The sequence below is a fragment of the Dreissena polymorpha genome, chromosome 7, assembly GCF_020536995.1.
Source record: "Dreissena polymorpha isolate Duluth1 chromosome 7, UMN_Dpol_1.0, whole genome shotgun sequence".
Taxonomy (NCBI): Eukaryota; Metazoa; Mollusca; class Bivalvia; order Myida; family Dreissenidae; genus Dreissena; species Dreissena polymorpha.
Genome location: NC_068361.1, coordinates 62,020,253 through 62,033,629, shown reverse-complemented (window position 1 = coordinate 62,033,629; position 13,377 = coordinate 62,020,253). Strand labels below are relative to the sequence as shown.

Here is a 13,377-nt window from a genome sequence, read left to right as displayed (position 1 = left end):
TGTACCAGATTACTGGGTTTCTCTTATAACTAGTGAATTCCACAGTAAGGCTATTGGTATATATGATCATTATCTTAAATGGAAGGTGTTTTACGCTAGAGTTCCAATATCAAGTACAAAAACTAAAGATTTTTTAGTGAATATCATCTGTTTATTATATGACATTATTTTGTTAATGAATGTTCACTATCTCTTGGTAGTAACAAGGGTTCTGATTGGCCAGCAGCTGATCAAGTGACCACTCCCAAGATGCTTCAGTTTAATCTGTCATCAGATGTGGAGAACAGCTTAAATCTGGCTAAGGAGAATGCAGATAAGTAAGCTAATCAGTAGTTAGTTGCAAATATAAATATGCAGCTCATGCAGAAGCAATCTTTGCTATTAACCCTTTACCACTTAGATACGTACTCTGACGCATTTGTAGTCCCTTCGGAAGTTAAATTTGATTAAAGACCTTTCTTACTCAATTCAAGTTTTAAAGGCTTCATTTTCAACCCTTAGGTACTGATGAGCAGCAAACAGCATTAAACCTGGACAGACTGCAAGTTAGTCGCAGGCTGTTCTGGTTTTACGCTGGTTACAAAAGCCATTTCATTTCGCTTCTTATGAGGGGAGCTTGTGAAAAGGGAATATCATATCTGCAGTATTTTCTCTAAAAATATACATAAATGAAGGGAAAACATATAACATTTACCACTTTCAAAAAATTATTTTATATATGGTTGCAATAATACACAGACCTTATTGCTAAGGGAAAAATGTATGAATTTCCATTTTAAGTTTTACGAGTCATAGAATATTAAGAGCTTTACTACTTGCCCAGATGTTACCATCTGTGTAATACTCTGGTTAAGGTAACCTTGCAACATATTCATATCACCGTTTCTACTACTGATATTCAATTGAAATTTTACACATTGTGTTTGGGGTCATTTTTTTAGGTCACTGTCCGAAATGAATAACTCAGATCTGCATTTTGCTATGACTCTCATCGTTTTGTTCTTATAAAATTCTGATTAAAACACTGTATTATGTGAATTGGGAATAAGACATCAAACTAGGAATGGACATCATTTTGGTGATTTTCTCAAACAAAACTATTCATTTCATGATCTACATATATTTTGGTAATATATTACCTATAATTTAAGCTTAATAAGAAATTTTCCATGACTTTTTCATTAACAGTGATTGAATTTTTATCATTTAAAGTGTATTTTTAAACCGTGTCCATGCGCGGCATGGACACAGTTTCATTTCATGAGGATTTTTTTTTTTAATTAATAAAAAATTAAGTTTTGAAGTAAAATCAATTTAAATGATGCTATTATATATGCAAGTATATGTGTTAATTATAATTTGTAAAACTAGATAAATACAACAGATAAAACTGCATATTATGCCGTTTTGGTAAAACACAATTTATTCCCAAATTGATGTCTTATTCCCAATTCACATAATACAGTGTTTTAACATTTGCGTGGAACTACTCTAAATCTCTCTCATATATCTACTGCATATATTTAAACATTTGACCTATGTGTTAAAGGTCTATCTTGAACATGAACATTTACTGACCAAGACCTACAACTGTGACCGGATTTTTAAGAGGGTACAAAAGCCCGGTCAAGGTTTGCATGAAAGATGTAATGTAGATACAGTTCTGAATGCAACAAGTACATATAACTTTACTACTGCAGATATTCAAATGAAACTTACCTTTGTTGTGCGGGCTTAAAGGGGCCTTTTCACAGATTTTGGCATGTTTTGAAGGTTGTCATGAAATGCTTTATATTGATCAATGTAAACATTGGATTTTAAAAATCTCCCGTAAAAAATCAAGATAAAAATTAAAAAAAGAAAAAAAAGGTAACCTTCAGCAGGGCTCAAACCACTGACCCCTGGAGTCCTGGAGTAAAACGTCTACCTCTTAGAACACTCGACCATCCTTCTTGATACAATAACTGATGTATTTTATACTTTATATAAGCAATCCTTGTAGTTTCACAAAATATAACGCCAACAACAGAACTTTCCAAATTATTAATTCGTTTCGCGTTGCAACGCTTTATAATTTGCATGTTTTTAAATCCTCAAAAGATGCATATAATGGCTATTGTAGAGCATGGTAAATGGTCAGTAATACTGTTTTCTCACAAATATCATAACTAAAACGAAAATATGCGAATCGGAAAAAACTTTTCAATTTTGTCAATTTACCGAAACGTGAAAAGGCCTCTTTAAAATGCTAGGTATCCATAACTTAGACATGCAGTTTAGCAGAATTATGCCCCTTTTTGTACTTCTGTTAACCCTTTACCAAAAATAAACGTATTTTGACGCATTTGTATAAAGTTTCATCTAATAAAATACCTTTCTTCCTAAATTCAATTTTTAAAGGCTTTATTCCAACCCTTAGCTACTGATGAGCAGCAAACAGAATAAAACCTGAACAGACTTCGAGTTACTCGAGTTATGCTGGTTGCAAAAGCCATTTTCACTTAGCTTTATATGGGGGAAAAGGGTTATAACATTGCATGCAACTCCTATCTTAACTCTTTCAGTGCTGGAACAGAATTTTGAAGGCCTTTGCAAACAGCTTGGATCCAGATGAGACGCCACAGAACGTGGCGTCTCATCAGGATCCAAACTGTTTGCTATTCTGATAGTATTCTTTGAAAAAAATTGAAGAAAATGCTAATTTTACAAATTCAGCAGATGACATTTTAGCAGACGACAAATTTCCCAGCATGCAAAGGGTTAAGCTCACATGCAGACCTAGCATGGGTTGCATTTGGGGCAGATTGGGTCATTTAACCTGAGGTTAAGTGTTCTGTTGCTTTATATATGAGCCTCGCTCTGTGAAAAGGGGTTTATAATACTTTATATGCATGTGTGTAAAGTGTCGTCCCAGATTAGCCTGTGCAGTCTGCACACACACACTAATCAGGCAGGGACAACACTTAACGCCTTAACTAGATTTTTGCTAAGAAGCAACTTTCTTTAAAAGCAAAATATCATAAGAGCGGAAAGTGATATTCAACTTCAAATATCTCATTTTATTAGGTTACTGCAATAAAACATGAAATCTATCAAGCGGGAGAATAGTTGAGCTTGCGTTCTTGGAACAGATCTTGTTTTATAAATTGTCCAAACATGGAGTTCAAACTCACAGTCAAAGGAAAATGTCCTATGCTTCACTACCATTAAAAGTAAATTTTAACTGTCACAATCATTTTGTTTTTAAGATTTTAATTGTATTTTATCAATCCCACAATAAAAGCCATTTGAAGTTTTTATCTTTGATAAATTAACTGTGATTAATATATTATTGCAGCTGATTTTTTGTAATCCAAAACTCCATTTCCTGAGTCAAAATCCGGATATTCTATGTATTTCAGATCCCTCACTATTACATATAAAATGAATATCAAGTTTAACTTGAATTACAGTTACCAATTATGTTGAAGAATTTGTTCCCTGCAAATAGTTTTGCACTGTAATATGTTTATCTTTGTTGAAGCTTGTTGTAAGATGTAGAAAACTCTTGTTGTCTAGATGTAGATCTATAAACCCTTTACCACTTAGATATGTATTTTGATGCATAAGTAGTCCCTTAGAAAGTGATATTTGATTTAAGACCTTTCTTACTAGATTCATGTTTTAAAGGCTTCATTTCCAACCCTTAGATACTGATGAGCAGCAAACAACATACAACCTGAACAGACTGCGAATTACAGATGTTTGTTGTTTGCACAAAGCCATTTTCACTTTGCCTCTGAGTGGGAAAGGGTTGAACTAAGGGTTGGAAACATTTCAATCTTGGAAACTCTTTATCTAATTGTAGCCAGTGTGTTTTTTGTGTTTTGTTTTTAAACCCTTTCCCACTCAGAGGCAAAGTGAAAATGGCTATGTAACTCGCAGTCTGTTCAGGTTTTATGCTGTATGCTGCAGATCAGTATCTAAGGGTTGGAAATGAAGCCTTTAAAACTTGAATCTATCAAGAAAGGTATTTAATTAAATTTAATTTTCAAACTCCAAACCCATCAATATACATATCTAAGTGATAAAGGGTTAATAATTTAGTTGTTTCTTCTCATGTTCAGTATCAGAATTGTATTGTACCAACTCCAAATAATAAGTGAACATAATATACCTTAAAACTTCTTATAAATAATTTTTTAGATAGGTTGATCTTTTGTAAACTCCCATAGAGCTCAAGGTAACAAAGCGCAGCTGAATGAAAAGAGTTCATATAAATAATACCACAGAGTTGTCACAAAACAGTTATAAAAATGACTTAATTAAGCAAACTACTGTTTCTGCATCATCAACAATAATCTTTTCAAAACATAACATAAACTTGTACTCGTACATTTTAAGCCTCCAATATGTATTTAGATACTAAACTTTGAACAAGGCTCAGAAAATAGCTATTTTAGAGGAGCCTATAGTCAAAAATTAAATAAAAGAGTAAAAATGACAATAATACAGCATTTGCATTGTGTGTTTTTTTTCTTTTCAGACTAGTGAGTGATTTGGATCTTAAAGTTTTCACTTTTGAGGATTTTGGAAAAGATTTCCCCAAGTCACAGAAGGTGTCGCCAGACAGCTTTATACAGAACGCCATTCAGCTGGCTTACTATAGGTTAGATTGATTGATGCCTCACCCTTTAAAGGGACCTTTTCAAGTTTTGGTCAATTGCCAAAATTGAAAAGAAATGTTTCAGCTCTGCACATTTTCGTTGTTGTTATGATATTTACGAAAAAAACAGTTATGCTTAACATTTACCATGCTCTAAAACATCAATTATATGCACCTTTTGACAAGTGGTTGAAGTGCTAGACTTTTAAACCAAGTGTCAGTGGTTCTAGCCCAGTGAAGGGTTACTTTTTTTTCTTTTTTTAAGTATTATTCTTTTTTTTTACTGGAGAAATTGAGTTCCAATGTTTACATTTATCAGATTTAAAGCATTTAAATACAAGCTTCAATACACACAAAAATCTGTGAAAAGGTTCCTTTAAAGATCTAGTCAGTATTAAATGGATTCAGATCCTGAGTTACCGTGATAAAGATATTGGCAATCAAATTAATAATTAAATATCAAGAGTTTGTCAGTTGTTTTGAATGAAGTGGGATTTTCTAAAGTTGCATTTGGCATCCCAATATGGTTACTTAAGCAATGAACAAATCTCTATGACTACACAAATCATTTGTTATTTTGAAAATGTCTTCTATTCCGAAAGTCATTATCCCCCGCCATATGCTGAGGATATTGTTTTGGCGTTGTCCGTCCGTCCGTCTTTACGTCCATCTGGCCTGCACTTTTGTGTCCGGAGCCATATCTTGGAAGTACTTTGGCAGATTTCATTGAAACTTGGTATGAGTATATTTATGGATAAGAGGATGATGCACGCCAAATGGCATTGTAAACCATTGGATAATAACGGAGTTATGGCCCTTTGTATCTTGAAAAAATGCTTTTTTTGTGTGTCCTGAGTCATATCTTGGAAGTGCTTTGACGGATTTCATTGAAACTAGGTATGAGTATATAAATGGATAAGAGGATGATGCATGTTGGCGTTGTCCATCCGTCCAGAAATATTTGTGTCCAGAAGTACCATATATTGGTGGGGGATATCATTTCAACGAATTTGCTTGTTCTTTTTATGTTTGGTTATTATGTTAAAAAAATGTTACAAATGGAATAACACATTCAAGATGTCCTAATCTTTCCAGCCTGAATAGAATAACACCAACAAAGTATCATTTCTATATGGAAAAAAGTTTTAAACCAAGTCCATCCTACACAGATCACTTGTAATTTACAAATTAAAAATAAAAGTGTGTTTTTCTTGCAATAAAGATGTGAAAAGTACACTTGTTGATAATTTAAGTGTTTAAAGTTAGTTCCTGCTTTTTGACATGGCTTATGCTATAGGATGGCTTTGAAGAGATGTATACCTCTGCTACCAGGTAATCCATGAATCAGCATAGATTTCCATAAATTTGCCAATAGACACGAAGACAAAAATCTAAACTTAGCAACATACAACATTCACAATTGTTCGCATTAACCATTATGATATGAACATGCGAACATGCGCATGTGCAATTGAGATCATCCTACGTTATCAACTAAAGTGCAAAAGATTTGCCAATGTTTAAACTAAAAACTTCTATATGATTTTCTTGCTACACATCTGACAGGGATAGTCTATGCTGCGTGATATTCTAGTTTATGATTTGGAGTCACTTTGTGCAAACATGACGAAATTTAATTTTATGAATTTGTGTTAATATATTTATATACAGTGGAACCCCTCCTAACCAGGACCGAGAGGAAATTCCAGTTTAGAGAGGATTTCGGTGTAGAGGGGAAATTGACTATTTTACTTTAAGAAGGTCAATTACAATTTTTCTGGTTTAGAGAGGATTCCGGTATAGAGAGGATCAGGTTAAGAGGGTTTCCACTGTATATTGTTTAATGATTATTTAATTTAAACTGTTGTTTTATCACTCCAGACATCACAAACGACCAGTCGGTACTTATGAGTCAGGCTCAATCCGAATGTTCCAGCTTGGCCGTACGGAGACAATACGTTCCTGCTCTTCAGAGTCTGTGGCCTTCACCAGGGCCATGCTGGACCCTGCCGTGTCAGACGGGCGCAAGGCGGAGCTACTGCGGCGAGCCATAGACAGTCACAAGCAATATACGAATGATGTATAATTATTTTCAATTTTATTGTATATTGAAAAAATATACAGGTTATTTTCAAATAATCAATATTTTATGACAATTAAGAGTAATATATTTCTTTTTCATATCAAACAAAAGTAGATACCATCCAATCTCTTAATATGAGAACTGTTTTACTCAGTGTTTAGGTGTGCATTTCATGTTATTAGGGCATTCTTTTTTATTGTCCAAGTCTATGTTGTTGTTGTTTTAAATTCTCAAAAGGATCTTCATGAGGTCATCCCAAGATCATTGAATTATTGAATGAATCAAAATTTGGCATCCAGTACTTACCCGGTAAGGCAAATCCTGAGGGAAGTAATCCTTTAATGGAAAAGTATTCTATTTATAGTGAATTTTAATGCATTGAAATGCTTGCTAAGTGAAAGTGATTATTGTTAGCTCGGTATTGTCATAGCCAGCTCGTTGTGTTGTCCGACGTTCGCTGTCCGCGTCGTGCTAAAACCTTGACATTTTGCTCTAAAATCCAAGTGCTTCCACCTACAACTTTAAAACTTCATATGTAGATGCATTTTGATGATATCTACATGCCACACACATTTTTGGGGTCACTAGGTCAAAGGTCAAGGTCACTGTGACCTCTAAAAAATAATAATCTGACAAGCTTTCATTTATTCAAAATTGCACCCGCAGCTGAGCGTTGGCATCCATTATGTAGTGCTCTTGTTACAAAGTTAACATTTGTATGTACTATTCATATATTGAAAACTTGTTTTCCTCAGGCACGTGGTTTATGATTTCTTACCCTGTTTTTCTCTATATAAACCGCAGACTCAACTTATCTTTATTCCACGCTTACTAAGTATGCTCTATACATAATCCACAGACTCAATTTATCTGTATCACACACTTACCCAGTTTTCTCTATATAAACCACTGACTCAACTTATCTTTATCCAACACTTACAAGTGTTCTCTCTATATATAAACCACAGACTCAACTTATCTTTATCCTACACTTACCCAGTATTCTCCCTATATAAACCACAGACTCGACTTATCTTTATCCCACCATTACCCAGTATTCTCTATGTATAAACCACAGACTAAATTTATCTTTATCCCACACTTACCCATCATTCTCTCTATATTAACCACAGACTCAACTTATCTTTATCCCACACTTACCCAGTATTCTCGATATATAAACCACAGACTAAATTTAACTTTATCCCACACTTACCCATTATTCTCTCTATATTAACCACAGATTCAACTTATCTTTATCCCACACTTACCCAGTATTCTCTATATATAAACCACAGACTCAACTTATCTTTATCCCAAGCTTACCTAGTATACTCTGTATATAAACCACAGACTCAAATTATCTTTATCCTGAGCTTACCTTGTTTACTCTTTATATTAACCACAGACTCAACTTATCTTTATCCCACGCTTACCTAGTATACTCTATATATAAACCACAGACTCGAATTATCTTTATCCTGAGCTAACCTAGTAATCCCCCGACATAGGCCGAGGGATATTGTTTTGGCGTTGTCCGTCTTTCCGTCCGTCCGGAGCCATATCTTGGAAGTGCTTTGGCGGATTTCATTGAAACTTGGTATGAGTATATATATGGCTAACAGGATGATGCACGCAAAATGGCATTGTACACCATCTGTTAATAACGGAGTTATGGCCCTTTGTATCTTGAAAAAATGCTTGTTAATATAAGCTTACAGCTTTATCTCCATGAACACATGACCAGAGCCATGAAACTTGCCATAGTTGTTCTCAATCATCTGGGGTGCTCCACATTCAACACCCATAATCCTAGGGGCTAAGGTCAAGGTCACACATTGAGGTCAAAGGTCACAAATTTGATCAATTATTCATTATTTAGTCATTCCTTTACCATGCCATGAAACTTGCTATAGTTGTTCTCTATCATCTGGGGTTGCTTCACATTCAACACCCATAATCCTAGGGGCTAAGGTCAAGGTCACACATTGAGGTCAAAGGTCTACACCCATCCATAAACAAAATTTATATGGCGGGGGATATCAATTCAACGAATTTGCTTGTTTACTCTATATGTAAACCACAGACTCAACTTATCTTTATCCCTCACTTACCCAGTATTCTCTCTATATAAACCACAGACTCAACTTATCTTTATCCCACACTTACCCATTATTCTCTCTATATATAAACCACAGACTCAAATTATGTTTATTCCACGCTTACCTAGTTTTCTCTATATATAAACCACAGACTCAAATTATCTTTATCCCGAGCTTACCTAGTTTACTCTATATATAAACCACAGACTCAACTTATCTTTATCCCGTGCTTCACTAGTAATCTTTATAAATTAACTGCAGGCCATCTCTGGGAAAGGCATAGACAGACATTTCCTGGGCCTGGCTCTAACAGCACAAGAACACAACATAGAGCTGCCAAAGTTATTTAAGAACAGAAACTTCATCTTCAGCAAAACTTGGAGGATTTCTACTAGTCAGGTATGATTATGATATGAACACACTTGATTGTCTTAAGTTTAGTTGGGCCGGCTTGCTCAGTTGGTTGCTGTTGTTTAGTTGGGCCAGCCTGTTCTGTTGCTTGTAGTTGTTTAGTTGGGCCAGCCTGCTCAGTTGGTTGCTGTTGTTTAGTTGGGCTGGCTTGCTCAGTTGCTTGTAGTTTTTTAGTTGGGTGGGCTTGCTCAGTTGGTTGCTGTTGTTTAGTTGGGCCAGCTTGCACCATTGGTTGCTGTTGTTTAGTTGGGCCAGCTTGCTCAGTTGGTTACTGTTGTTTAGTTGGGCCAGCTTGCTCAGTTGGTTGCTATTGCTCAGTTGGTTGCTGTTGTTTAGTTGGTCCAGCTTGCTCAGTTGGTTGCTGTTGTTAAGTTGGTCGGGCTTGCTCAGTTGGTTGCTGTTGTTATATTGCAGCTTGCTCAGTTGGTTGCTGTTGTTTAGTTTTGCCAGCTTGCACAGTTGGTTGCTTTTTCAGTTGGGTGGGCTTTCTCAGTTGGTTGCTGTTGTTTAGTTGGTCGGGCTTGCTCAGTTGGTTGCTGTTGTTATATCGCAGTTTGCTTAGTTGATTGCTGTTGTTTAGTTGGGTGGGCTTGGTCAGTTGGTTGCTGTTGTTTTGTTGGGTGGGCTTGCTCAGTTGTTTGCTGTTGTTATATCGCAGCTTGCTCAGTTGGTTGCTGTTGTTTAGTTGGGTGGTCTTGGTCAGTTGGTTGCTGTTGTTTTGTTGGGTGGGCTTGCTCAGTTGGTTGCTGTTGTTTAGTTGGTCGGGCTTGCTCAGTTGGTTGCTGTTATTATATCATAGCTTGCTCAGTTGGTTGCTGTTGTTGTATCATAGCTTTCTCAGCTGGTTGCTATTTTTTAGTTGGGTGGGCTTGCTCAGTAGGTTGCTGTTGTTATATCGCAGCTTGCTCAGTTGGTTGCTGTTGTTTAGTTGGGTGGGCTTGATCAGTTGGTTGCTGTTGTTTTGTTATCCCCCGCCATAGGCGGAGGGATATTGTTTTGGCGTTGTCCGTCCGTCCGTCTTTTGCCATATCTTGGAAGTGCTTTGGCGGATTTCATTGAAACTTGGTATGAGTATATATATGGATCAGAGGATGATGCACGCCAAATGGCATTGTACACCATCTGTTAATAAAGGAGTTATGGCCCTTTGTATATTGAAGAAATGCTTTTTTTAGTGTCAAATATAACACTTGTGTGTCCAGAAGCATATTGGCGGTGGATATCAATTCAACGAATTTGCTTTTTGGGTGGGCTTTCTCAGCTGGTTGCTGTTGTTTAGTGGGTCGGGCTTGCTCAGTTGGTTGCTGTTGTTATATTGCAGCTTGCTCAGTTTGTTGCTGTTTAGTTGGGCCAGCGTGCTCAGTTGGTTGCTGTTGTTTAGTTAGTCGTGCTTGCTCAGTTGTTTGCTGTTGTTATATCGCAGCTTGCACAGTTGGTTGCTGTTGTTTAGTTGGTCGGGCTTGCTCATTTGGTTGCTGTTGTTTAGTTGGTCGGGCTTGCTCAGTTGGTTGCTTTTGTTATATCGCAGCTTGCACAGTTGGTTGCTGTTGTTATGTTGCAGCTTGCTCAGTTGGTTGCTGTTGTTATATTGCAGCTTGCTCAGTTGGTTGATGTTGTTATATCGCAGCTTGCTCAGTTGGTTGCTGTTGTTATATCGCAGCTTGCTCAGTTGGTTGCTGTTGTTATATTGCAGCTTGCTCAGTTGGTTGCTATTGTTATATTGCAGCTTGCTCAGTTGGTTGCTGTTGTTATATTGCAGCTTGCTCAGTTGGTTGCTGTTGTTATATTGCAGCTTGCTCAGTTGGTTGCTGTTGTTTAGTTGGTCGGGCTTGCTCAGTTGGTTGCTGCTGTTATATCACAGCTTGCTCAGTTGGTTGCTGTTGTTTAGTTGGTCGGGCTTGCTCAGTTCGTTGCTGTTGTTATATCACAGCTTGCACAGTTTGTTGCTGTTGTTTCGTTGGTCGGGCTTGCTCAGTTGTATGCTGTTGTTATATCGCAGCTTGCACAGTTGGTTGCTGCTGTTTAGTTGGGCTGGCTTGCCCAGACAGTTGTTTGAACTCTTTACTTTCAAGCTCTTATGTCCGATGGCTGGATCAGCCTCAAAATTTGTGTGATGATTGGTCTAGACATCGTTGTGTTTGTTCAGATAGTGTTATCACCAGTTAGGGCATGCATAGGTGCTCTTTTTCCAGGAAAGGCAAACAACCCCACTGGTGTTTGACGGGTTGCCAAGTCACTAAAACACTAATCAATATGTCATGAAAAACAACACTTTGTCATCACTTAAAATGCTGATATGATATTATATGGATATATAGAATATATCATATTTTTTTATGCCCTGGATCGAATGATCGGGGGTATATTGTTTTTGGCCTGTCTTTCATTGTATGTGTGTGTCTGTCTGTCTGTCTGTCCCAAAACTTTAACATTGGTCATAACTTTTGCAATATTGAAGATAGCAACTTGATATTTGGCATGCATGTGTATCTCATGGAGTTGCACATTTTGAGTGGTGAAAGGTCAAGGTCATCCTTCAAGGTCAAAGGTCTTTTTTTTCTAAAATATCTGTTTTGCGGCTTCAAAGCGGCACAGTAGGGGGTATTGTGTTTCGCAAACACAGCTCTTGTTTGTCAAAGTAATGAAAACTGTTGTTTTACGGCATGTTGATAGTGTTAAAGTAACTTGGCAACGCGTCTAATATCTGTGGACTACCCAGGAAAAAATAATTGACTGCCATGATAGGACTGAAATACTGTTAAATAAATTCGCATTAATTGGCATGCTAGATCTGGTGCCTGCTTTGACAATGCCAATAGCAAAATAGAATTCTGAAGTCAATGTGTGTTGAAACTTATGCATTCTGTTTCAAGATGATCAAGAAGAAACTGGTTCCTTTTTATTAGTTTCAACATATTTTAGCTTGATTACATTAGAAGCTTATTGATTATTGAAAATCTCTCAAGTTTTGTTTCCTGGGTAGAACCAGTACTTGATGTCGTGGGGAAGATTTTAAGAAGGCTCAGAATATGGGAATCAAACCTGTGACCTCCTGCTTATTAGACGTGCTTCATACCTCCTACCATACGGCAACTTCAAAGCAAAGAAATGAATTATTTTGAAACACTGTTTGAAACTCACACATTAGTAAACAGCGATGAATCATATCTTTCCACTGTTTCATATCAACAGGGTTCCTGTGTATTTATGACAAATTGAAGATGTGATTGAAAATTAAAAAGTAGAAATATTTGTTATCAGTTTATTTCTAAAATAATTGACATTTAGATGAAATGAAGGAAACTGTATAGATTACCGGCAAAATATAATGATATATGTTGGGCATTGTTGGTGCTTATTTCTTGTATACTTCATTAAGAATTAAAACTAAATTTAAGTGTTTTCTACTGTATCATGCAAGGTTTCAAAAATACGTTGTGCATGTGGATTTGTTTTTGCTATATCTGTTTGCAGTTAAATTTATATACCATAACCTGTTTTTTGTCATCAGGTGCCTGCAAAGTCCGAGTCGGTTATGTTCTTTGGGCCAGTGGTCCCAGATGGATACGGTTTTTGCTACAACCCCCAGGAAAAGTGCATCCTATTTGGTGTCTCTTCCTTCAAGAGCAATGACAAAACTCTACCAGCGGCTGAAATGTCAGAGCTTGTGGCGAACAGTTTGCGTGATATGAAGAAAGTGCTTTCCAGCTCTGTGAAGTCCAGTTTGTAACAGTTATATTTATGGACATAAAAAATTAGTCATTAATAGTTATTTTATACTTTTAAATGGGAAGAAAAGAAAAATACGTTGAGAAGGCAAATATGTAGTTTAAATATGAGCAGCTCTCTTCGAAAACTGGGCTGCATGCATTTGCCGAAACAATTTTCCAGATTAGCCTGTGCAATTTCACAGTGAAAACTCATACCGCTTCTATGGAAATTAAAAAAAAAGAAGTCTTGTCTAAATTAATATCCAGTCTAGATTGAATGTGTCGTCCCATAATACCTCATATTTTTTCGTAATTGTTATTTACTTGCATTTAATAAAGGACTTTTTGATGGTTACTATTGTTCCTGTTCCAGTGATATCTCTTCACTAAATACATTCATATATCAATAAATATATTTATCAGAAA

The 13,377-nt window shown here is 36.2% G+C and overlaps 1 protein-coding gene across 3 annotated transcripts in view; it reads left to right on the top strand.

Annotated features, from left to right (window-relative positions):
• The window catches only part of LOC127837843 (carnitine O-acetyltransferase-like), a 24,572-nt gene extending 11,195 nt beyond the window's left edge, over positions 1 to 13,377 (top strand). For all 3 annotated transcript variants that reach the window (XM_052365243.1, XM_052365244.1, XM_052365245.1), the window contains exons 10-14: positions 201 to 317; positions 4,526 to 4,648; positions 6,527 to 6,725; positions 9,092 to 9,229; positions 12,753 to 13,377. In XM_052365243.1, coding sequence (XP_052221203.1) covers positions 201 to 317; positions 4,526 to 4,648; positions 6,527 to 6,725; positions 9,092 to 9,229; positions 12,753 to 12,971 — 796 coding nt within the window. In that variant the 3' untranslated portion in view covers positions 12,972 to 13,377. The remainder of the gene's footprint in view (positions 1 to 200; positions 318 to 4,525; positions 4,649 to 6,526; positions 6,726 to 9,091; positions 9,230 to 12,752) is intronic.